The sequence below is a fragment of the Micropterus salmoides genome, unplaced genomic scaffold (genome assembly GCF_014851395.1).
Source record: "Micropterus salmoides isolate LMB-PRFRI ecotype aquatic unplaced genomic scaffold, ASM1485139v1 Ms_hic_scaffold_17, whole genome shotgun sequence".
Taxonomy (NCBI): domain Eukaryota; kingdom Metazoa; phylum Chordata; class Actinopteri; order Centrarchiformes; family Centrarchidae; genus Micropterus; species Micropterus salmoides.
This window is the reverse complement of record NW_024040817.1, coordinates 27294125-27321248: the sequence shown is the minus strand read 5'-3', so window position 1 is coordinate 27321248 and position 27124 is coordinate 27294125. Positions and strand designations below refer to the sequence as shown.

Below are 27124 nucleotides of genomic sequence, written 5' to 3'. Positions count from 1 at the left end.
AGTAGGGCTTTATAACGTTACATTCAGTAGTATGTTAGTAGTAGTGATTGTAATTATTAGTGTTTGACCATATCTTGGCAAAATACTGCAAAAGAAAGCTAGAAAACGACCCGTTTTGCATTAGAGTCAATGGAGCGCAGCCATGAAAGTGTCGGACCTCAGTTATAGCGAGCCCTATCCTGCGCTGTGATTGGCCAGCTGTGTCCAGGAGGAGAGCTTTTGCTCAGTCTCGGTCTACCTTTTCTATGGGGCACATTTAGAACAGACATCAGGATAATCTTTTCACATCAGACTGTAATGCCGCACTCAGTCAACTCTAAAGAGAAGGGAGGCAAGTGATCAACCTGAGGGCAAGAGACGTACAGTATGTACATCTGAGAGACACACGTGGTTGAGCTAGATGCCGGTACAGCAGGGTTACCCTGTCTGGTCACTGCTTTCAGCATGCCTCTCCTTCTCCCTGTCTCTCTGTACTGCCTGTTTTGTGACCAGATACCATTATTTTACCAGAAGAACAGTCACTGAGCTGGATGATCATTTTAATTTGATACATTGAATATTCTGTTTGTATCACTGGTTTGTGGATAAAGAACAGTGTACATGCAGCCCTGTCTGACAGGTGTCTGAGACTGTTATTATCCCTCTCTTCAATGCTCCCAGACTCCTTTAGACAAATTTTACCATGCAGAACACAGGAGTTGCTGGTCTACAGCTGCCTCAATTAGTTAGTTTGTTTATGTTATTGTGTGACCAACTGAGACAGGTGTGGGTTCCAGATGTGTCTATTTGTGAATGTTGGTAGGGCTTGTGAGCATGTCTGTATGTACATTAGTTAGAAAAAGGAAAAGCACACAGAGGAAGGTATACAAGATCCTACACCGCACACAAACCGTGGAATTTACAATCACTTAGCAGGTTTTGGATTCCACTCCTGATAGTTTCGCTATTGTCTCAAGAGTTAACACAAGCAAAACACAGATCTTAATTACATGGTAAAACATCAAAAGTGGTTTCAACTTTGAGGTGTGAATTAACAGACAGAGAGATTTTGGTGCTGCTTTCTTCGTTACATGCCATTTGTTATTTAGAGGCCACTTTATGAAGGCTTTGCCATAGGATGAGGTTCCAACGTTTTTTAATGATCTACTTTACCTGTAAGTGTGACACGTTTGTTCAAAAGCCATAACGGCATATCTGGTTTCCCTCAGGCTCAGTTACTAATTGGGATTCAAATATTTCACCTATAAACTCAGTGTCATGCAGTCTTGATTGTTGTTCCATGAGTAAGTGCTGCAAAATGAGTTCCAATTAAGAGGTAATTGCAGTGCTGTTGAGCAGTAACAAGTTGCTAATGAAAATCCTGGGCTTATGATGGAACTGGGAGATTGCTTTTAAAATTAGGCTGCTTCACCAGTTTTGCTCTCTGTGGATGAAGGAATTAGACAGCATGGGTCTGGGAAGTCCTGGCTAATTACTCTCAAATCCCAGTGAAGTCCATTTGTGGCAATTATTGCCCTGTGATTGCCTTTGTACCATCTCATCTCACAAAGCTGCTCACAATTTCTATTTGAATTTCTCACAAACTGTGTTGTTTTGGCACCTTTTCACGTATTGGCACCTTGCCACATATTGTTATTTTTAGTAATTTGAGCCCAAGATAATTGACTGATAATATTTAAAGGTACAGTATGTAAGAATCTACTACTCTCCACCTGTTGTTCACACTCCAAAAATATAAGGACAGTATTTCACACATCAGGTCAAAATTATGACAGTTTAGGCTGCATTTTAGATAATATTTAACCAAATACATGTTGTGAGATGTGCAACATTCTTTTCTTATCTCTGATAAAAGCCTGATTAATTTAATGGGGCGTGATTTACTGTGTAAAATGCATGCTACTCAGAGAGGAATCTGTATTTATTAAGTGCCTGTACCTGTGCTTTATGGACGGTAGCTGCACGAGGACACACACCCTTCCACGCCGTCATGCCAATCTAGTCCGCAGTCGGGGTCTGAACCTGCACCTGTGGCGCTTCCATGTCTGCTCCCCACGGGGTTTTAGTAAATTGACATCCGTTAGAGGTGTCTCTTGTCACAACAGGCAACCCCTCGCTGGTGACAAAGGGGGCCTTCTGCCTCCCCCTATTGGTAGAAGTGGTTCTGACCAGCTTGTGGTTTGGAGTGGTCCTTATTAAATGTGGAGCATTCTTAAATGGTTGCTCAGTATTTTGCTGTACAGGATGCTGTGCGTTTTGTTGTGGTTATTTTAGTGTGTGCAAAGTTCCCTTGCAGTGCTGTGTTATAGGGTGGAAGGACAGCCCCGGTGACCATTAGGGGTTGACCTTTGTGAGGGCTCTCTGCCTTCCTTGCTACATTTCACTGGGGGGTAGCTTCTGTGTAGTGAAGCTTCATTTAATGTAAAGTAGCTAGTAGCTAGGCTCACTACATTTTCCAAGTAGCTTGCCCAACACTGTTAATAAATTTGTTCAGTTGTGTGACAAGAACTATCTCACCGTTAACACTAAAAAACTGAGGAGATGGTGTTTGACCCTCGGTCAGTGGGGGATGATACCCCACTGACCATTCACAGGTCACTTCTTATAAGTATCTGTGTATCCACCTGGATAAACTCTTAAGCTGGAGTGATCATGTTGACTATGTATGTTCCTGTCACAAACCCCCGGTCGTGACCCTGACCTTCCTGTTGGGATGTGTGTGTGTGATAGTAGTTTTGAGTTCTTTTCCCCTTGGGATGTTTACGGTGTGCTTGGTGTGTTTTGGTTTTTGTCTGTCTCTCTGTGATCTGCTTCCTCCCTCATGCTCTGGGGCTGCTGGTGGGCGTGGTTGCCTGAGCTCCTGTTGACGCACCTGAGACTCATCCATTTAATCAGCACACCAGTGCCTCAGCCTACAATCAACCCACCTTAAAAGACCAGCCCAACCTTCCAGTCCCCGCTGGATTGTTGTCCCACACAGTACGAACACGCCAGCCTGTTGCCCAGTCTGAACAATCAGCATCTTGTCTGAACCCTTGAATTCGTATTAATGTGTTTTTCTGTCTTGACCACAGCATACCTGCTCATGCATGACTCGGATTCCCTCCTGCGCCACGAAAATCCCTGAGCTCTGGAACCAGGACCACATGCCCCTTGGAACAACCACCCATCCTCAAGCCACACCTGTCTCTCCCTTGTGTTCAATAAATCGTTACACTGCTCATACTCTGGTCTGCGTCTGAGTTTCTGGCCCCACTCCTGACAGTTCCCATTTATAGCAAAGGCTGAATTTTATTTTTACGCAGACTGAGGGTGTTACATAAGTTTTTATTTTATCAGGCAGTGATGGAGAGTGTCATCAGGTATGGGATGGCGGCGTGGTTCAGCAATCTCTCCACACAGTCCGAATCACAGTTGCAGCGCCTGGTACAGACTGCTATGAAGGTGATGGGGAGGACTGAAAAGCTCTCCCTTCAGTCCATCTATGAGCAGTCTGTACTCAGGCAGGCGTGAAGAGTACTGCTGGACCCGTCCCACATTCTTCAAATGGAATACGAGCTCTTGCCTTCTGGCAGAAGGTACAGAATCACAAAAACCAAATTGAACTGTTTTAAATACTTTTTCGTACCGACCTCCATCAAAATTTTAAATCAAAATTTTTAAAAGATCCTTAGTCTATCTCACAAAAGCAAATCTTTATGTCCTTGAACATGTCATTGTTTATGAACAAGATAGTCAAAATGGCATGTTATCAATATAACAGTGTAAGGGTTTTCTGATGTAAACTATAGCTAACGTTTTGATGACAATGGCACTTTTTTTTCAATATGTCATATCCATTTCAGTATAAAGTTAGACATTGCAAGAGATTGGACAGGATTCACAGTTACGTTTTCACTGTTCGTACTATAATTTGTTGACAGACCACGTGACTGTGATGCAGAAAAGAAAAATAAAGGACTGTTTTCTAGCACTGCATTGCACAACATAAGGAATTACAAAATTAGAAATGTATGCATCTGAAACACTCCTTAGGCTGATGTTCCTGTCTGTCAGGTCACAGATTCTTATCCACATCACAACAGATATCGTCATCACTTACAGTAAGGAAACATTTACAAAACAATGTCTAATAGATGTGTAGAAAGTATGATTGACAGAGTATCTCTCTCTTTCTCTCTCTCTTTCATATATATATAAAATCTTAATCTTATTTAATTCAATTTTAGCGTGTGTTCTTAATGAAACATAGCTTTTCCCAATGCCTGGTTTAAGCCTTCACCACACACACACAAAGAGAGCAAGTTTTAATAAAAGTATTTTTACAGGTCTCTTTGTATTTCATTATAGATCATTAGTTTGTGTGACTGCATTGTATAACTTTTGTTGTATTTAGGTGTAATTTTGGTATAATTATCGTAAATAAGCTCTATTCAAAGAAACCTCACTAATTTCTAAACCCTGGTGACGTAGGTCACTTCCAATCAGTCACATCACTGAGATAAGTGATGGTACGCATCATTTTGCCAGTGGGTAAAAAAATTATTGTTGTGTTTTTTTGTCATTAAATGGACCAAGTAAACATAATTTAAAGAAATTTCAACAAACAAAATATTTTGGGGGTAGACTTTGGGGTACATCCCCTTAAGGCAACACTGTACCATAATGGTAAAGAATGGAAAAAGAGAGTTATTATTTAAAGTCTGACTAAAATGTCTTAAAATAGTCACTGAAAATGTTCAATGCTTTACCAGTTTAAAGTACAATCATTTTAAATTTGAAAATATAAAAAATAAACTCTTCACATAGGTTTGTTTGTCTAAATGTTACCTTCAGGCAACATACCATTGTGGAACCGCCTATAGGAATGAATGTAAAAAGGAGACTACACATATTTCAACAAAGTTTACATTAAAAATCTTTTATTTATTATTATTTTTTTTTTTTTTACATTAAAAATCTTTAAATGCAAACATCAAAAACTTGCTGAAGACAGAGCTACCTTCCATCAATTCCTCATTTGTGTTACATTTAAATGTGTCTTCAGTTCTCTGGTGCCATTTAAGATATGTACTTGCATCCGTCTTTGGCTCAATACTTATGGAAGTTGACAAAGCATAGAAAGTCAACAAAATGCATCACATTATCAATAAGTGAATACAAGTTATTAAATAGGTTTCCTCCCTATCTTATACTCATACCTGTCACTGCACTTTTATCCTAACTGCTCTTCATTCTTTTCCTCATCTGCGTTCTTAGACTCATCCTCACAATCACTCTTACTTTTCTTGCAGGATTTCCAGCAACTCATTGTTTTCCTCATTACTAAATCCTTATTCATCCTCACTACCATCAGCTGGAAGTGCCCTTTTCTTAGATGAACCATAGAAAACCTTTATGTTCATCCTCTTAATGGAAGAACAATGTGTTTAACCCTATATAAGCATGTTCTCTGCAGGGAAGATAACAAAGCATAAGGTTCAAATGTCCAGTGTAATACATTTAATATTACAGTGTTATTACAACCAACACTGCCCACATCAGTGGAGTGATGACGTCCTGACTTCCAGTTATTACAGTAAGAAGTATAAGAGTACCCTCTATGTTTAAACATGTGTAATGGCAGCTTGATAGGTAAGCTAATTTTAAACTCTTTCATCTGTTACACAGAAATGTGTGGTATTCTCATTCATACGAATTAAAAAAATTCAATGTGTCCTTTTTTCTCTCCTTTACTTGCTTTTTTATCCTCTTTGTCCCAGAAGGACACACATTTCAAATCGTTGCCGTTTAAACTTTTTATAAAGACAAGAAAGATTGTAATAAAGGACCTCTGAACAGAGAACAGAGTTTGGATTTTTATTGTTAATTTAATTAGTGTGTTGCACAATTGGAACCCTGTATATGTCTGATCACAGTTTTGATATTTTTTCTGTCTGAATTGCAGTACAGTTTCCAACTTTTTTTTGTTTGCTTTAGACAAAACCTTTTGCCGAATAATAACTACAATAACTTTATTTATATAGCGCATTTCAAAACAAAGTTACAAAGTACTTTGCAGTGAGAACATAACACATCCAAGTTTTTCTTATAAATTTACCACTTCAATTTTGATTTTTTTCCTCAGCATTTTCCCCCCACCTCCTCTTTTTTCTAACCTATAATGACCCTAATGCGCCATCGTATTTAAATACATTTAATGAGGTAACATTTCAGCACAGTCATTAACACGTTTAAATAATCCATCACAATCTTTCAGCAGACAAAATAGTTATGTAAAAAATGTCATCACATAACAGTTTTCAAGAAAAAAAACTATAGTCTACACATTGTAACACGCTGTCATTTTCAAATTTTAGAACTTAAATAGCTGGCAAAACATTCATTCAAGATACTACTCTCATTGTCCTTGTGTTTCCATTCTATACAATATTTTCTCCTTCTGCTTTCAGCTTAGAACAGCTGTTACCCTACATTTCTGTTGATGTGAGCAATTTTCACTTTATAGATAATCTCACTGAATCAGTTTGAATAGTTTAAAAACACTCAACAGTATCATTCACATTCATTAAACATTTTTTTCCCTGTGCAGCTAGGCAGTTAGTCTTTTCATCCTTGTTTTGCATGGCAAATGATTTGCTATCAAGTTTATGAATAGTTTAAATGCTAAGAGAAAGATCTCCGCCCTGTAAAAAACTTGATCTTTTGTTGCTCAGCTAGCTCCTCGATAATTCCATACTCATGACTTCCAGGATGTATTCCGGTTTTAAACTTTGTGTCTTTGAGTTTTTCCCAGTAATGATTCCAGTTTCCATATTTGTCTGCTCCATAACCGAACACATGTACCTGTTGGATAAGAAAAATAACAACAAAAACATCTATTAACTTAAACAGAATTACATAATGTATGTACATAATGAAACACTGCCTTTGCAACAAGTGCCACAACTTTCAAGATGTTAATTTTGTAATCACACTACATAAGCAGTACTGGCAGCTGGACTACTGAGTGGGCCACAGCATTCAAACTGAACTGTCTATCAAGCCAGTCGGGCCACGAGTCTGGGTTAGCCAATGCAGGTCTGGTTAAACATTCTTGTCTGTCTTGGACTATGGTGATATTTTATACATGTATTCAACCTCCCAGTGTCTTCATGCTTTGGACACTGTGTTTCATGGAGCCTTGAGATTCATCACAAACTTAAAATCTCTCAATCATCACAGTTTGCTGTATTCTCGGGTCGGGTGGTTCTCCCTCTCCATTCGGCGTTGGATGCACTGGCATCTTTTTATTTATAAGGCAGTGTTAGGACTTCATCCTCCCGAGGCCTGCAGGAACATATCACCTGCACTCACAGGATCTGTTTTTATTGACTGTCCCTAAAGCCCGCACTGACTTTGGCAAAAGGCTTTTAATTTTGCAGCACCTTCTGCATGGAATCAGCTTCAGAATGAACAATGTACAGTTGAAGGAGTTGGTCTCATTTTATCCTTTTAAAGGCTTTTTAAAGGATCTTGCAGAAAGGCAGTCTGTCTGTCACTGTTTTTAAATTGATTTAGGACCCAGGTTTTTTATGATGACATTGTTTGAATATGATGAGTGAAATTATGTCTATGTATTTACCTGTAAGTGTCTCTGTATGTATTTGTAACTGCGCTGCTGCCACTTGCCAGGACACTCTTGTAAAAGAGATTTTTAATCTCAAGGAGTTTTTTATCCTGGTTAAATAAAGGTTTGAATGAATGAATTTAACTCTAATGCTGGGCCTCCATAGGAATGTTCACCCAAATGTTGGCCAATATCACCATGTCTATTACAGTTTTTCACAATTGCTGAGACACATTTCTTGAAACCTTCATCCATTTTCTCATAAACTTAAACACAAAACCTAATCTTTACACTACATTCAGAAAACGCCTGAATCAAAAATCAAAATCAAGTAATGCTTTCAAAGCATAAACACAGCCAGTCAATAGGTAAAACACTACAGAGCATTCTTTAGACGCTACATCAAAACTTAACACAGCGTCCAGGGCATGTAGTTACAGAAAAACTGTTCTTGCGTAGAGGAAACACATTTTCCAATTCAAAAAGTATAATAATCACAACTTAGTACAATAAATATATAGTATACAGTAAATACTGCAAGTACAGTATTGAATATCTGTATATTCAAACACAGTAAGCCCAAAGAACAAAGAAACCTATTAATGAAAAGCACGTTACCCTCAAAAATGTTGCAAACTGCAAAATTAAAGTCCATATAGTAAGAGGCTTCATCCACATCACATACAAGCAAAGAAAACCCTGGGAAGTGCTGGATGCAGCCTTACTGTACTCACTCTACCCTCTACTGGACTCTATGGGTACTACCTCCTCCAATCACACGCATGCACTTGCCCACTGATATTTTATCGTGCACGTAGCCGACCAATAGGACGTCGCTACTGATATGTGTGTGACGTATAACAGTGTCACCGTGAGCGCGTCGTCAGTGGAGCAGTCAATATCAACAGCTGCAGTGAAGCCGAGTCAGGACAGGGCATCCTCCTCTCCACTGCAGCAAGCTGCTGCTGGGAGAATGAGCCGCTGTCCACTGTAATAAAGTGATACGGGCCGCACCGCTGGAAGAGACATGTTGTCTGGTTGCGTCTCTCCGGCTATATTTGACCTAGATTGGCGTTAGCTCGACTCGTGCTGTCGCAGATAGTCAGCTGAACGCTGCGCTGGTTCTGTTGAGCATATGTTGACAATGTGGTTGTGTGTTTTAGGAACACACACACTGTCAGTGAGCTAGCAGTGTTCCCGTGGACATCAGCCTTTGTCCCCCTTTAAAAAAAAAAAATAATAATAATAATAAGGCTTAGACTTTTTCCAAGGGCTGCAATCGAAAAGGCTGCGGTGTCCTTGAACGCACCATGGACCGTTTTTCGACAGGTTGAACCAGCCATACCGGCCGGAGTTGGAAAAAGGCTGACCTGGCCTTGAACTCACCACATCCTCGTGGAGGAAGTTAAACCAACCGAAGCAGCAAGCGATCTCTTTCGTCCCGCTATACCGAGAGAGACCTGACTTTGGCTGTCTCTCAACCGGCTATAGCGGACTATCCTAGCTGCGCTGTGACCGCTCAGCGAAAGACATGTTGGCAGGGCAGCGTGTCTGTTTATGTAACACGCTTTCGCAGCCGGTAAGCTAGCAAAGCGTCCATGCGAGTCCTCGTGGGCGCGCTGGGAATGCACAGTTACAGTACACTGCTGCATTGCCCAGTTTCCACGGTAAGAACAGCTCGTTTTTCGGCTGTCACGTCGTGGAAGCGGACCATTATGGCCACGTGGACTCTGCGGTCAGGCTAGCAAAGTGGACGCTGGGCCTCACCCACCCTCTCACTCGGTTCTGACCAGGGGAGGCCGTGGGGCGAACCGTTAGCTTAGCGTCGGTGAGCGTTCAACACGGCTAGCTCAATGGGATGGGGTTGGTGGTGGGGAATATAATGTGTTGCTAATAAACAGTTTAACATTCACAAGCATCACCACAGTGTACACACAAGCAGCACATGTTAGAACAGTGGCTTCCTGAACACAAGGCCGACGCGCTCACGGTGACACTGTCCCTTACTTATAGGTTGGTCAAAGGGTGACATTGCCACTATGCTGGCCAGGGACTGGACCACATATTAGTTTGATCACATCATTAGAAACAAGTGTGCAGAATTGTGAGTTGTGTGTAAAAGATGACAGCTGTGTTGTAATTGTGTTTAACTTTTGCTGCATGTATTTACCATTTTGCAAAAAGTGTCTTAACTACCTGAACTTGTTTAAGGTTTTGCCAAGAGAGTGGCTGATTCGACAAATGGATTTAGGCCACTGAGCACTGTGTTCAGAGAATGGGGTTTAGCGTGTTAGCAATTGTGAAAAACTGTAATAACAATGAGTAACATCTGATTGTTAACACTTCTCAGAAGAAAGCTACATAAATACAAACTTTGATAACTTGACTTTTTTCATCATGTCATTTGCATCCACTTGTTAATCATTAGTGTGTTACAGCAACACTAGTGACATTCACAAGGAAATAACAATTTCATAATTGACTCACCTCGTCACAAATATGGAGGGCAAGAATCAAAGCCATAAAGCCAGTGGATGGATAACGGCCCTTCTTTTGCAGCCACATGTCATGAACATACCTCATGAAAGCTGGATTGATCACCATCACCTGTTATGAATCAGAATTAGCCTTTACACTTATTTCTAGGAGCCGCTGCCTTTGTAGCCAATACAATGTGTTGTTGAATGCTTTCAAAATAATACTCACCAAATCCTTGTTAGCTTTGATATTTGACTTAACTGGCACATATGACCTGTTGAAAATACCATGAAGTATCAAACTTAACATCAAAGGAAACTGCTTTGATTTGAATTGCTGGTTCCTAAGAGCTCAAACTGGCAGGGAAGCCTGTCCTTAACACACCCTGGATGGAAGATTAGCTGTTTCTCATATCTCAGTGTCTGCACTGCTGTCCTGTAGAGCTGTATATTGTGTTTAGGCTACATCCTAGATGGTATGTTGCAGGTTAATGGTGCTGGGATGTGTTACTTTCCTTCTACTGGACCTGTATTGAGCACAGGGAATTAAGCCAACTACACTGTTTGTCTGACACAGGACATGAAGTCCAGTCTCTTGCATGACAGTCAGTCATTACTTTTTGCCTTCCCTACACAAAGGGAAAACTACCTCTTGTACTGGCACTGACTGTTTGTATTGGATGTAAATTGTGTGCTGCAGGATTAATTGCAGCATGAATGTAAATTCCTAAGTAACAGGCACAAGTTGTGGTGAATTCCTTACTGGTGATAATTATAATCCTCATCATTGTGAGCTACGTACTAAAGTCGAGTGGCCATCTCTCACGGTAAGGTGTGATTGGCACTAGGTTTTATTTATTTATAAGGCTCTTACTGAGTCTTTACTCCCTTACATTACTCCATTGCTGTCTCTTAATGTGGGCCCTTCTCGAACACACTCAAATGATTTGATCACATTGCAGCTGCTGGCTGTTTTCATTGAGTTTGGTAAATCCTACAACAACATGCAGAAAAGGTTAGTTGATTAATTTGCACTGAATTTTAATAGCTTTATTTATTCTTAAGGTTTTATCATTTTACTTATTAGTTATTTTTTACTTCTACTTTTTATTGCCACGTACCTAAGTTTATTATTTGTGTTTAATGTTGCCTAGGATCTTTGGCTATATTTCACATAACTGACTCAGCCCTTTCTCACTTGACAGCCAAATAATATTGTCATTGTGGTAAAAGGGCAAATTTGAAACATACAATAATAAAAACTTTAAAATGTCTTGGATAATTTCTCATTTTCATGCTTATACAATATATTTAGTTTGTATTTATTGATATAATTATTTATGTTGTCATATTTATGTATTTAATATTGAACTCATTATGTCTACACACTGGGAGTGGGGAGAAAGAAATTAAAAGATCTGACTCACCTTCCAGTAAATCCAGTAGAGAAGGCCTTGATGAGCCACTCGAGATCTTGTATCTTGAATGGAAACAGCACAAGATGAGTGTTGTTATCCAAGTCCACGGCACTCTCTGGATACATGACATGATGAGTTGTTCTGGTCCCGACATCTGCTTCAAAGCCTTTGGTAGGACCATGGTTAATTCTAAATAGAACAATGGGATGTTATCTTATATGCCACTATCATTGACAGAAACACACTGCATTGGGGGACTGCTTGAATTTTATCATTGAGGGAAAATGTGGGGGTGGTGATTGAGCAGTGGATAAGATGCATACCTTTGCTGTGACACCACCAGTGTGTCCCTGAGCAAGCCACTTAACCCCTAGTTGCTACAGAGGCATGCGACCTCTGACATAAATAGCAATTGTAAGTCGCTTTGGATAAAAGAACTAACTAAACTAAACTATAAAGAAATAAAAAAATAAACTATACTATAACTAAATTAATAAATGTAAATGTAAATGAAAGAAAAATGAACCAAGTGCAAAACCTGCAGTTCCTCAAATGGACACTTGAAGCTAGCTGTAGCCTGGTTTTGGTATCTAATTTCCCTGTTCATGACAACTGTGCGGGGATTGAATTTTTATATAACTCACCTGTTTAAATCATATTAAGGCTTACAGTTATAACAAAGATCCAAATCACCCTTCTAGCTACCGCCCACTCTCTCTTATTAATACTGACCTAAAAATTATTACAAAATCCCTAGTAACAACAATAGAGACAGTTACACCAAAACTAATCCACCCAGATCAGACAGGCTTCATCAAAAGCAGGAACGCTTCAGATAACCTCTGTAGACTCTTTAACTTAATCGATATATAACAGCAAAGACAAGACAAAACCTTAATTGTATCATTAGATGCCAAAAAAGCTATTGACAAAGTAAACTGGACTTTTCTATTTAGCACCCTGCGCAAGTTTGGTTCTGGAGAGTCAATCATCCATTGGATAAGAACACTGTACACGTCACCTAGAGCTTCAGTAATCACAAACCAGATAACCTCACCTAGTTTCACACTTCATCAGGGAACCAGACAAGGATCCACTCTCACCATCCCCATTTGCTATTTTTATTGAACCACTCGCAACAGCAATACGACAAAATAAAATTGATGGAATCCAGATATATCCACATATCCACATATGACAAATGAGTCTTTATGCAGATGATTTATTACTGTATCTAAAAAATCCATCTGTGTCACTACAGGAAACCTTTCACATCATTAATAACTTCTCAATAATCTCAGACTACATAATAAACTGGAATAAATCAACTATACTAGTGCTATCTTTAGATGCGTGGGATTCTGCAGCTCAAGACTTCTCCTTTCCTCTTCAAGCTGGCAACATAAAATATTTATTGCATTGGCATTAATATTTCTAATAAGATGTCAGATCTCTTTCACCTCAACTACACCCTTCTGATAAAAAAAATAGATGACTTTAAACGATGGACCAAACGTCCACTCACTCTCACATTTTTACTAATTACTGTAAGAATAACACAATCTCATCAACTCTCACAGCCTTGTAGAAAACTAGTAAAATTACCAAATCGTTGATAACATCTTTTGGCACGATCCGGATTTCAAACTGCATAACACCCCTGTGTATTTTCCATCATGGCAGCCCAAATTAAGTAAATATCAAAAATCACAGATAGAAAAATATTATCTCCAGACTCTAAACTCATATAGATACATTAGATACAGATACTTCTGTAACAGTCCCAATTTCAAAATGGGATAACAATTTAGCAGTCTCTCTCAACCCTGACGTCTGGCCACAAATCTGCAATAATATCTTCTCTATGACCACAACACATCACAAACTTGCTACTCATACAAAACTATCCACAGAATACACCTCACTCAATACAAAATATTTAAAATGGGACTGGTCAATACCGATATCTGTCCTCAATGCACTTTACGTAAAACAGATAATTATCTCCACGCCACTTGGACCTGCCAACCAGTTTACTCTCTTTGGAGAGTAGTGTTGTGTCGTTCAAAGAACGTGTCGTTCATCTGACCTAATCTTGTATGTGACTCAGAAGGAACGCGTTGTCTCAGTGAGTAATTTGTTCATTTTCACGCATGCGTGAATAGTCTTGGACTCTTACGTTACGTCTTACACAGCAGCTGCATGGTCTCCATCAGCACAGGAAACAGAATTGATTAGTTCACGACTCTCAACTAAGGGTCTCTGGGTTTGAGTCGTTAATTTTTCATGTGACATCTCGGCTACTGTGGAGCAGGAATGAACTAATCGTTCAGCGCTCACATGGGTCCTCCTCGGAGTCTGTCTTCACTCAGCAGGCTGACTTACTGCCAGCACCGGGGAATGAGAGGCAAGTCTGTTGTCAGGTAACAGTCACTGGACTGACATATATCTAATATCTATTTTGATAATTTTCTGACATTTAATAAATCTATTAGCAGTGCTGTGTTGTAGTTTTAACACAGCCGCACCGTAACGTAAGTCCTGCTAGTGTTTACAGCTAACAGCTGATGAGAGTTATTCTGGGTCCACTCCACTTCAGAGCCCTGACAGAGTTCTACCAGGAGCTGAATTACCACAGAGGGCATCTCCTTTAAAACATTAAAACACAGCCACATAGCAACCTTAATGTTAGCCCTGTGATGTGTGAACAGCTAACAGCTGATCCGGGTCAGCCAGAGAATGCAAGTAACTTTTACTTTTTATTTATCGACAGAGCCGTGCTGTTGTTTCACAGCTGACTGGTGAACAACCTGCAGCGTTTGAGATTATTATTAAATTTGTTAAATTTTAATAAGAGTGTGTTTTATTCATCTAGTGTGTCAAGCTTATTACTTCAATATATTCCCTGTAAATCTGATGTTAACATTTAGATGTTACTCATGGATAGGCGTTAGACTACTGTATGAATCAGCACTTTAGAGATCTAGTGATAGTAATTATATTTTTTATATATATATGGCTGGTCTGGTAGTACACTCAGGAATGATTGTGAAAATGGACGGATTTAGTCGAAGTTGTGGCTTAATCGAATATTGACAACATATTTCTGTGGTTTTTCCATGGTTTGAATTTGGTTGTGGCTCCATGAGGCTTTATAGAACCATGATAGAGAAAGATCAAAAGTGAATTTGTGTATTATACTTTGTCAATTAGAGCAAGCCAGGCGGCCTTCTGTGTTTGAGGACTGCGCTGTTTTTAAAAAAATCACCCACTAGGCTGCAGCGCCGCAATAACAAACCTGGTTAAAATGAACGAAATGAAGACACAAAAAAAGATTAGTTCATTTTAATGAACGAGATTTGGTGATTCGAGACTGTCAAAAGAGTGACTTTTCCCATCACTATTGGACAGCAGTAACTAACTTTCGCAGATCTTGGGCTACAGAATCCCATTGTCCCCATCACTATGCCTACTGGGAGATAACTACGCAAATTATCCTACCAAATAAATATAAAAACCTACTACTTGTTTCTCTAGCTGTTACCTAGAAAGTAATCTTTCAAAACTGGCAATCCAAGAATTCTTGTCACATCACTCACTGGATTCATTTACTTATAGAATATATTTCGCTAGAAAAAATAATAGCATACAAAACAAGCAAGATATCAGCTTTTAATGAAACCTGGGATACAGGAAGAGACGTTTTGTTCAATTAAATTTTATTATTATTTTTAATATAATTATTATTCATATTTTTTTATGCTTCATTTAGTTATTGATTTTTTTAAATTTATGCTCTTGTTCTTCTTTTTCTAGTTAATCCCTACTCTTTCCTTAAATTCAAAGCATTTAATCTCTATACTTCCCAACTCAGTTTCCCCCACACCACCTCCCATTTTCTACCTCTTGAACATACACACACACAAACACAAACACACACACACACACACACACACACACACACACACACACACACAAATTGCCTTTAAACATCTTTAATATCCAACATGCTGTTATGTCCAACTGTGCACAGTTGTTTCTCGTTTCTGTTTTTGTGTATTTTCACGAAATACTGTTGTGTCTGTTATGTATTTCAGCTGTTACGTGTTGCGTTATCTAATAAAAAATAAAATAAAATAAATAAAAAGGCTTACAGTTATGCACTATTAAGAGCTTTACAATCCTTAGCTGAAAGATTTACCTTATGATGACATCATGTAAATCTATGAGAGGTCCATATCGTGATCGCTTCAATTTACCAGAATTCCCCACCACAGCGCAACTCCTGCAGAGGTCAGGGCTGGGTTTTATGACATCTGGACTGGATGGGAACATCTCAAACAGCCTGTCCACTGTTTTTTTATAGGTACTAAAGTCGCGCCTTTCAACCTGTAAGTGCTGACACACAAACCAAACATACATTTCTGTTATACTACTTGTGAAATGTATTGCTTAAGTAGTTGTTTAACTAAAACAAATGTTGGGCAGAAGTGATGATGAATTTGTGATATAATTGTGTTTCACTTCCTGATCTGATAACTGCAGGTTGAGAGACTGTTCCAGCAACTTACCTTCCACCAGTTGAAAGCATCCTCTGAGAGATTGTACTGCGCTGACAAAAATGGTTCAACAGATGTGTTGAAACGCGGCATAGACCACAGATCATCTTCTGATAAGCATTTGTCACAAGCACAGGGGTTTGTGTCCTGGAGCTGGTTGAGGTGTTCTGAAAACCCTCTTGAAACATGTCCTCTCAACACACAGATGCCAGTCACACACAGCAGGACAACAAACATCCTCACTTTTGCCTTCATCTTGGCTGTGTGAACCTTGTGATTCCACTCTGTAGACAAAGTGTGTGGTGAAATATGTAAACTGTCGTATTGTTTATTTTAGTCTAAAACCAGCAACAGCAAATAAAGCAGATTGGTACATTATGTCACATCATTTTAATATCAGGCAAACACAGCTGCTAGTCATTATGAAATGAACATCACAGTATGTGTTATTTCTTTCATGAGGACTTGTTGAGGATTGAGAATAAATAAAAAACTTAATTGGTCATTAACTGTATTAAAAATTCTGATATGGTTATCATTAATGATAATAATAATGTCTTATTTTTTTCCAATTGATTTCTGAAAATATTTTCATTTATTTCATGAACCAAAATATACAAATAATTATGCTGTACATTAAATAAACAACAAAAGCTTCAGCAGTTCAAACGTACCTATTAAAGTTGATTTTTGTCTTACCTGATTAAACAATAATCCACTTCTGTTGCAGTTATACTGAGTAAACGGAGGCACATGTAGTAAACGTCAGACCTTAAGAGCATCTGAGGGTGACGATAAACTAGTGGAATTGCCTACTTATGCTTTAATAGCCTTAAAGTCCCACAAAGAAGTCATCTGAGAGAAGGACTGGAACATCTCTGGCAAGGGGGTTTGTACAACGGCGTCCAAAGAGGCATACAGGCATAAATGACGAGAAAGAACCATTTCAGATCCCTGTAGATCCGTGTCCAGATCTTTGTTTTAGAACAAAAACGTAAAAAATCTCGTTCTTAGGTTTAGTTTTGCGTGATGTTGGCGGTGCTCTGCTTCATGTGGTGGTGCTCCCGTGTGTGAGGCACTTTTGTGGCGGGCGAGTCTTTAAAGGACCTGTAGACCAGGAAATAAAAATTCTTATTACACATTCTGCCCATTTCCCATTGGTATAAATAGAATGTGAATGAGTCCCTGTGGCATGACATGGAGACATCGAGGAAGAAGATGAAATACATTGCTTAACGCATCACAACAATAAAACCTGAATGGAAGCGTTGCAACATTCTGTAACTACTGGCTGCATTTTTCTATGTTGTATCATTAGACCCACAAGTACATAACTGGTGGCTACTGATCGTTCCAGATGTGTCTCAGTCTGTGGCTTGAGGGACACTTGTCTGCTAACAGTGTTAGTCTATGTCTAATTGCCATATTATTGTATAATATTTTCAACTTTCGCAAAAACTATCGTGTTATTGGTATTTTCCATAATCATGCGAGCAGTCGTGATCTGACTTTATGCTGCACACAACATGAGTCTGCGAACTGCGAAAGTTAAGGGAGTTGGTTACCTGTCTGACTAGGTAGAGGTGTGCAATCTGTCGCCTGCAGATCTTTATCTATCAGCTCACTCTGTCTGCTCCTGACTGTTGCATTACTCACTGCAATATTACAAACTGGTCCGCTGTCAGAAAACTGTTGAACTGAAAATGACGGTTGTCTTGTTGTGTAGCTGCATTTTTGATGAATGAGGGCAGTCAGCGCTGATCTCACTTACCAAACAGATTGCATTTCCTGTGATTACTTCAAAATTAAAGTCAACTTATGTTTCACCAGTTGAATGCTTTTAATGTGAAGCAGTGGCAGGAAATGTTAAGTTTACATTTGCAGTAACTTAATAAAGCTTTTTTCACAGTTTGCACTGCATGATAAAGCTGATGTTCTCTTGCACTTGAAGGTAAAGTGGTCACAAGTTTATTTTTTATACAGCAGCGTGTGTTATTTAAAATGTAGCGAGATACAATACTTAAAAAAAACCCCACACACATAAGGAAAAGTAAAATTACAGATTTGAACAACAACTTTAAAAAGTATAAGTAGCTACACAGAGAGCTAATTTGTTACTTTCCACCTCTGGTATTATACAATAGCTTTAGGATTGGGACATGCCTTGACATTGTATTGCCATTTGCACTTTCCCAGCAGTTTCTGCTAGAAAGAGACCCCAAACATGCAGAGAGGCATAGCAAAACAGAAAAAAATGGAATACAGTTTCAGATGTCAATATATTACTGTATTTTTTGAGAAATATTACACTTCACTTAAAATTAGACATTTTCACAAACACAGCAGGGCAAAGCAGGTGGATGATAGGGTATCCTGAAAGCAGGGCTTCAGCAATGCAACAGGAAGTGTTGGTGTGCTTGCAGCATGACTCAGTATACTGGCAGAACTGTTTTTTTGTTTACTGGCACATCAGTGGCAGAACAGAACAATGTAGACACATACACAAAAAAAAATTAAACAGAGTTTTAGATGTCAGTAAATTACATCCCTGTATTGTATGAGGGAAATTCCCCTTCACATAGTCACTTATTCCACTGTTTTGCAAGGCAAAAGAAGAATTGACTTTTGTGGTGTCTCAAGCTCTGTGAATTGAATGTTGCCCAACTTGAATTTAACTGTCTTGTAATTTAATAGATTTACAAGCTACTAAGCATATCTTTTCTGAGGTACCTGTACTTTACTTGATTTTTCTTTTCATGACACTTTCTTATTCTACTTCTACTGTATCTCAAAAAGGATATATTCAGTGTTGTGAAAGCTACTTGGAAAATGTAGTGAGCTAAGTAAGTACCTTAGTTACATCTAAGCTACTTTCAATGTTTTAATATTTTATAGTTAGATCATATATATATATATATATATACACACACACACACACACACACACACACACACACACTCCTAATTAGCGCCATATCATTGCAGCTAAACATATTTCCTCATGCAACAAATGGATTGTTGTTTGTATAAAGCTAATTAATTATCACATTGTTATCATTAATATTGTTTGTTATTTTAATAGACTAATTGTTATTTTGAAAAAGCGAGGCATATTTTTAAACGTAACATAGGTCTATTTTGTGTTTTAATCGTCTTTCTTTAGTTTTTATAATGTCATTTCATTATTTATTAATTATATCTTTTTCATTGTTTATATGTGAACTTGTGCTCTGGCAACATTGCAACCTAAACAACCTAAACATTCCTGGCAATGGGCGAGAGGGCGAGAGAGAGAGACTTTGACTTTTGACTTCTTTTATTTACGTCACATTAGAAAACAGACTCCATTTCCATCATCATAATAAATCCTCAACCAGGATTATTAGGCACACACACACACACACACACACACACAATAATAAGTTAAACGTTAAGAGCAGTGAACCATCTTCCTCTAGGGAACATAAAATATGTCTGATCCCCCACAAAGCCCTTAAAGGCTCCAGATTACTAGTCATTACTAGAAAGCGTGCTCTACTCTCAGACGAGCTGCAACCAGACCTTTCAGGCTCCGCACCGCATCTGTCCAGACCTGACCCAACATCTGACTCTTCCTGGTCTTCCAAATTGCTAGCTTAGCTGTCCCAAATAACAAATTGATTAGAACCAAAGTCAGTTTTTTTCTTTTTTGGTCCAAAGACAAACAGAGAAATCCTCTCCCAAAGCTTCCACCCGTTCCTTCAGGACTCTAAAAAGACCAACTAGTCGAGGACAACCCACCACTAAGTGCTCTAATGTTTCCCTCTGAGTGCAAAATGGACAGCCCTCCCCAGTGCCTGGATCCAGGTGAGCTCTGTGTCTGTTCGTAGCTAATGCTCCATGTATCATCCTCCACTGAAGGTCCGCCATCCTTTTCTCAACAGGACCTTCCACCTGTCTTTAGGGGTAACGTCTGAAGCAAACACCTCACACCATCTCGCTCCAGAGAGCGAAGGTTCAGCAACTTAACACAACTGAAGTACAGCTGCTTCTTCCCACAGGAGCTGAAACTACCCAGCACCGGTGTTTTCATGGAGAGAAAAAGTCCACTCTCCTCTCGCCACTCCTCTGCAGCAGGACAGACGCTCAGAGAGGGAAAAATGTACATACCGTCATCCTTCCATTGGCCAGTACGTTTCCTAGCAAAGCCTCTCAGTGGCTTAGAAAGGGACTGCCAGATTTCCTCCACAACCCTATTCAGCACTCTGGATTAGAATGTGGCATTTCTAAGGAAGTTATTATTAAACAGCGGTTCCTCATAGATCCACATTCCTGGCCTAGGGTCAGGAGTTCGTGTGACCATCAGTGTCTGCCAGGCATTAATCACCGAGCTGTAGAAAGGTGTGAGTCCAGTCAGGTCAAGTTCAGATGGTCTCAGCAGAAATAACTGCTTATCCAGCCCAAGCCAGCCAGCGTTCCTGAGAAGCAGGAGCTAACCGGCAGCAACTGCAGCCATACAGCAGCCTCTGTGCCGTCTGCAGTCTGAAGGCCGCGGTTCTGGACAGAATGCCTACAAGTCCTTGTCCTCCCTCTGCCACAGGGAGATACAAGACCGACGCCTTCAGCCAGTGTTGACCGGAGTGTTGACAGAAATTTACCAGGAGCCGCTGCACCTCCTTCAGTAGGCCTGCCGATGGCACCAACACGATGATCTTGTGCCACAGAGATGATGCGACCAGATTATCCCCTATATGACAGCTGAGGTAGCAACCATTTCCATTTAGACAACCTGGCTTCTACCTTTTCCAGCACTCCCTCCCAGTTCTGCCTCTGAAAGTCCTCACTCCCTAAAAAAAACTCCTAGGCTTTTTAGACCCCTTTTTCCCCACCTAAGGTTCCCAGGAAGACCAGGAGTGCTCCCCACGCACCACTCCCTCACTAAACAAGCTAGCCCAGTTCACCTTGGCAGAGGAAGCTTTTCCATATAAGGCCAGGCTTTCTTCTAACTCTTGAATGTCTCCCTGATTGCAAATAAATACATTTACATCATCAGCATATGCTGATACAACAACAGGGGGCATCTCCAGTTCTTTAAAAGGGCTAAATCTCCTTTCTTAGGCAGAAGAGAAAGAACTGCACGCCTACAGGATGCTGGAAGTGTCTCTTTGTTAAAACACTCTTTAAAAACGTCCAGAAGGTCCTGTCCCATGATGGTCCAGAAGTGTTTAAAAAAGTCTGATGGCTCTCTCCTGCAGGAAGGAGTTCAGCTCCTGTTTTGTAGATTTTAAACGATCATTATTTTGCTGATCTGTTCGTAAGGCATTTTCCAAGTCTCTTATCTGGCCCTCTAACTCCTGCACAGCTCTCTTGACGTTTATAGTGACACTGGCTGTGTATTCCTGAAAAAACACCTTAATTTGAGCTTTTCCTACCTCCCACCACTGAGTCAGAGAAAGAAAATCATCTTTCCGAGATCTCCAGTAAGCCCAAAACAATTTGAAATTTTCACAAAAATTAAGATCATGTAATAATTTAATATTAAAACGCCAAAAGGATTTTGGTTTTCCAGTGGGAGAAAGAATCAGCTCCATTAAGACTAAATGATGGTCTGTAAAAACTACTGGGATGATCTGAAAGTTAACTCCGGCAGTAAAGGACGCAGGTACATATAACCTGTCTAGTCTAGCTGCACTTACTCTACCATCTGATATTTCGATCCAAGTATATTGTCTGTCTGAAGGGTGTTTCATCCTCCACACATCAACCAAATCAGTTTTTCTTAATACATGAGACAGGACAGAGGAAGACTGAATATGTGGCTCCTCTCCAATCCTATCTAAAGTAAAGTCAGTGCAGCAAAGTTTCATTTTCTTTGACATTTTATTCTTTGTCGCTTTTCCTTAGACCGGTGACGTGTTTATTGAGACGATAACATTTCTTGCTATCCAGTAAATTGAGCCCAACAACTCTCTAGTGTGTTTTGACTGACTGAATAAATTTATCCACATCAGGAAAATATTCTTTGACATTTGCTGTTTTTCCAAAAGTGTCATTCAGGAAGCCATTCGCTGTCCGTTGCTCCCCTCCCCGCTATCATCCGCAACAGCAGCTGCAGCAGGCCCTGTGGGGGCACGCGATCCGCTTGTGGCCCACATCTCACACTCAAAACACTTCATGTTACCGGAGCTAGCATGCACCATGTAGTGTCCCTGTTCATGCTTAACACGAAATGAGACATCCAAAGTTTGAGTTGGAGAATCCAGAAACATGAACACTTGTCTCCGCAGAGACTGAACATGCTTCAGCTTGGCGTCCTTACAGCCCAGAGTCACTGCCCGGAAACCGCTCGCGGGAGCGCTTCAGTTCTGTCTCTAGCACCTCGTTGGAAATAAACAGGGGGACCCCAGACACTGTGATCCGGACGGAAGGCACCACCAGCGGGGAAACCTGAACAAACTCGTCATCTAAGACCAGTCTGCTTTCTATGAGCTGACTGGCAAACTCTAGATCCTTCAAAAATACAACCACCGCTTTATTCATTCATGAGGCACACGAGATGTTTCCATGCCCCACCTGCTCTCCTACCGCCAGCAGCACCTGCTCCACCGTGGTGCTGGGCTGCGGCACCACCCTCACCCCATGCTTCAGAGACAGGGACGGCTTCAAGAAACACGGCTTACCGCCCCCCAAAGCACCCAAACACACAGCAACTTAAAGTGACAATAAACGCAAAAAATGATCAAACAATCATACAGTAAACACTTAGGAGAGGAAACAAATTAGTTTGAAATAACTCAGAAACTCTCAGCCACACTCACCACACTCTCCACCACCAAACTCCCAGCATGCACAGAGAGAGAGAGAGAGAGAGAGAGAGAGAGAGAGAGAGAGAGAGAGAGAGAGAGAGAGAGAAATCTCTCATTTGATCTCATGAAAACAAGTTTCTGCCACTACATATCAAAGTTTCCTCCTCACTAGAGTCCATGCTGACCCTGATCCTTCTCACAAGAGGTGTTACAATAACTATCACATTAGAAAGTAAACTTCTCAGTCTCATGCTGTGGCGGTTTTGGGGGGGAGCCAACAGGGGCTAGTGCCCCTGTAACACAGACCTTGGACCCCACTATGGCCGCCCTCTAAAAGAAAAGTCTACAATAATCATAGTAATATATCTTCCTTGATACAATATGGCGCTGATACGAAAGGCAGAAGTTGTGTCTCAACTAGTCGGTTCCTTTAGGAAAGCAAACATTTATTTATCTATAGTCACTTGGTCATCCATGTTACTGTTTGGAAGCAAGATCCAGACAGACTGTCACCTTTTTCAAGTAAGCTGCTCCTACAAATATCTACGCCATCGATACTGTAAAATCAAGATTACTGTAATCAGTTTAACACATTGCTCGCCTCAATGTTGCATCTACTTGACTCGAAATGTAGCCTACAGCATTGTAGACAATATTTTGTCCTTGTAATCCATGTTTCCATTGCATGGATAGCCTTTGGATATTGCTGGAAATTGTTCTCAGTCCCCCTCCTTAAAGGGTAAATCATTATCATAACATTTTAATAATGGATTTAAACAGCACTTTTCATTCACAACGCAATAACAGTAGTGTACTGTTCCAACCAGTCTGGACATGCAGTCTGCCAAAATATGTATCCCCCTCTATAATGCACAGATGATGGCCTACCATCAAGTATTTAATTTTGTGTATACTTTTGTGTACCCATCCTGACTAATAACAGGGGTGAATAGAGAAGTTTCTATTTTCCAAGCAAAACTTATAGGGGGATACATATTATTTCAGACTGTATTTTGAACCTGCCATTAAACGTATCCCCCCTTTATAATGCACAGATGATGGCCAACTATCAAGTATTTAATTTTGTGTATACTTCACATCAGGACTAATAACAGGGTTGAATATGGAGAAGTTTCTATTTTCCTAGCAAAAGTTATAGTGGGATAGAAAATACAAACTAGGATCCAGAGAATGTCTAGGACACTGGAGCTCTTACTGTTCATTAAGCCTTACAAAGAAGTGTTGCATCAAAGAATGTACTGTAACTTAAGCTAAAGTAAACAGGAATGTTTTTTTGTATAATGTAATTTAAGAAAACTATAACTAAGTTACTGAAAATCCTGTTACTGAAAAAAATAACTGTAAGTTACTGAAACATACTAAAACATTACATTATATACTAAAAAAGACATTTTGAAAACTTGTACATTGCCTTTGTTTCTTTTGTCCCGGATTGAAAGTGGGCCTCTGACAAAACAACTGGCCCCAGTCTGACCCCCTCAATAAAGTTGGTCTAGAACTGCCACTGGTTGCGCGTGTCTTTATTCCCCTGCAGCAGAGTCGCAGACATCAGCCCAAGGATCGGTACGTGATGTCACCGTCACACGGAAGTGCTTCCGCCGGCGCTACTCGGTCAATAAAAGAGCTTCGGTACTGAAAAACTATTTGATCCAGAAAACAGCGAAGCTACCACCAAGCTACTGAGATATGTAGTTAAACTAGTAACGGCGCTACTTGCAGCGACGCTACTGCCCAACACTGGATATATTGTAGGCTACTTTTTACTTCACTACATTTATCTGACAGCTTTAGTACTTTACAAATTAAGCTTTTTACACACAAACATATAGAATTTATAAAATATGGTGTTTCAAAATGATTAGTCGGTTGACAGAAAATTAATTTGCAACTGTTGACTCTTTATCATTTAGGTCATTTTTCATGTAAAACATTTCATGGTTCAAACTTCACAAACATGAAGATTTGCTGCTTTTCCTTTTAAATTGTTTTATTTGAATAATTAGAATGTAGTATTAATAATTTTGAGGTTCGTGCGATTGGTTGGAGAAAACAAGATTTGTGAGGGTGTCACTCTGAGCTCTTGTTATGATTAGGCCTTGCCTCCTCCTACTTCCTAGTGTTCTCCCTGTGGTTCCCTCCTCTGCTGTCTCTGTCTGTCTCCTTTGTCATGTGCTCTCTCTCTCTGTATGTGTGTGTGTTTGTGACCGATCCTGGCTCCTCTCCACCGGCAGTCTCACACCTGCGGCTCATCCAGCAATCACCACCTGCAGTCAAATACCCTGGTTCAGCCTCCACTCTTCGCCAGTTTGTCAGTTTACATCCTGTTGTACAATTACTCTGGCTAAATGGTTTTGCCTCTCTGTGTTTTTGAGTGTTGCTTTTGTGAATCTAGCCTAACGTCTCTGAATCATCCAGTGAAAACATAACAGCTCTGGGTAGGCGTGACGGTAGTGTAAATAATCTCTTTGTACTGTTGGTTAGACAAAACTAGCGCTGTGATGGCATTTTTCACTATTTTCAGAATTTTTTTTACAAACAATCGATTAATGGAGAAAATAATCAGCAGATGAATTCATGAAAATAATTGATTATTTGCAGTCCTATACAAAATAGTTCTAAATGAGCTCCACCTGAACCACCTTCAACAGTAGAATCCTACTTTTACATGAATGCATGAGGAATAATAATCTCATGATTAATATACATTCACAGGGATTTCCTTTTTATACTTTAAATATATTTTCCGGATTATACTTACATACTTTTTCTTAAGTAACATTTTCAATGCAATGTACTTTTACTTGTAACGGGCTAAGTCTACAGTGTGGTATTAAAACTTTTACTTAAGGAAAGGATCTGAACGGTATCTTTTCTTTCCATATTAAATCTTTAAAGCTGTATTAATTGTGGCGGAATAAACTATGGAGGACACAATCGCAGAAAACAAACTTTGTTGGTAAGTGGTTCTTTGTTGCACATAAGGGGTTTTGAAGTGGACAGGTGATGATGAGAGTGATCCACAGGCCAGCAGGAGGAATAGAGGCAGCAGAGTTGATATTCGACGTGAGCCATGGGAATGTAGAGCGGACTAGAAGGGAGATGGGTGAGCAGGTCTATCGGCCATGAAATGTTGGAAAGACATTTATGGTCCCCAGAGGATAAAACTTTTGTGATCCCCTGACTTACTCTAGCACCACCATCAGGTTAAAAGTGCTTTGTTATAGAAGCAAATACCTGCAAAACCGATTACATTCACATCAGATTCAGCTGTACTTGGTGTTTAGAACTGATGCATGATAAAATGTTAGGATAATAACATGCTAAATATTGTTTGCTCAAAGACCCCTATGGCCAAGTACTACCCCACATAGCAGCAAGCATGGCTGTAGACTCTTTCTAAATCACAGGCTTCAGTTTGGCAACTTAAACTTGTCTGATTTCAGTTTTTATTTTCACAAAATGTACAGATAGTGCTTATTTAGCACATTCAAAGCAGATAGATATGAATTAGTCATCTTTGGGCACTTATGAACAAATATTTGTGAGTTGTAATTACTACTTAATGGATGAAAATTCAGAGCTGTAATATTTTTTGTTATCAGGGCCTGACTCAGACATTGAACATTTCTTCAGTGAAATTATTAATATTAAATAATAATATTATATATTAGAAGACCTCAGCTCATCCTTTGAGATACATCTATCAGTCTTAGGAGGGGAATTGCCCAAGTCCAGTTGGAGAACCAGCCAATCAACCCCAGCTGCACTTTAAATGTGTAATCAGATTTGGCTCAATCTACCTGATGGAACGCATTTAGAACAGACCTCAGAGAATGATGAGTCATTTATTCCTGCCTTATCCTACGTGTGTATCTTGTTTTGGAGGTTTTAAAATATCTCACTAAGAGGCCTTTGACGATGATCAGGATAATCTTTTCACATCGGAATGTATTGTCACACAGACATTCTGAGGGCAACAGATGTTTGTATAAATGAGACACACGTGGTTGAGCTAGATGCGGGTTGGCGGCATACAGTGTAATGGAAGTATACAGTACAGTGCCTGTATGGTATGCCGTACAAGAGCAGTGGATAAGACACATCCCTTTGGTGTGGGAGACCCAGGTTCAATTCCCACTGGAACATCGACCAATGTGTCCTTGAGTAAGACACTTACTCCTAGTTTCTCCAGAAGCGTGCAACCTCTGACATATATAGCAATTGTTAGCCCCATTGGATAAAAGCGTCAGCTAAAT

At 39.8% G+C, this 27124-nt stretch overlaps 1 protein-coding gene and 1 long non-coding RNA gene across 2 annotated transcripts; one reads left to right on the top strand and one right to left on the bottom strand.

Annotated features, from left to right (window-relative positions):
• On the top strand, positions 1–3225 carry LOC119906748. The gene is made up of 2 exons (XR_005445021.1): positions 1–2979; positions 3075–3225. It is a non-coding gene; the product is annotated as an uncharacterized LOC119906748 (long non-coding RNA).
• A 2620-nt stretch (positions 3226–5845) lies between these two features.
• On the bottom strand, positions 5846–17792 carry LOC119908077 (CMP-N-acetylneuraminate-beta-galactosamide-alpha-2,3-sialyltransferase 1-like). The gene is made up of 8 exons (XM_038725812.1): positions 17629–17792; positions 16763–17170; positions 16076–16347; positions 15706–15902; positions 11514–11693; positions 10316–10361; positions 10097–10216; positions 5846–6846 (listed from the first exon to the last, which is right to left on the bottom strand). The coding sequence occupies exons 3-8, from the start codon at positions 16316–16318 to the stop codon at positions 6667–6669; spliced, it is 966 nt and encodes a 321-aa protein (XP_038581740.1). The 5' UTR covers positions 16319–16347; positions 16763–17170; positions 17629–17792; the 3' UTR covers positions 5846–6666.
• Positions 17793–27124: the final 9332 nt, after the last annotated feature.

Bases quoted from the DNA above. Each gene is read 5' to 3' on its own strand.
- LOC119908077 (XM_038725812.1), bottom strand. From the start codon at position 16,318: ATGAAGGCAAAAGTGAGGATGTTTGTTGTCCTGCTGTGTGTGACTGGC. The intron at 10,217-10,315 runs GTGAGTATTATT...GATTCATAACAG, and splicing joins TCAAAGCTAACAAGGATTTG to GTGATGGTGATCAATCCAGC. The intron at 6,847-10,096 runs GTGAGTCAATTA...CTTATCCAACAG, and splicing joins CCCTCCATATTTGTGACGAG to GTACATGTGTTCGGTTATGG.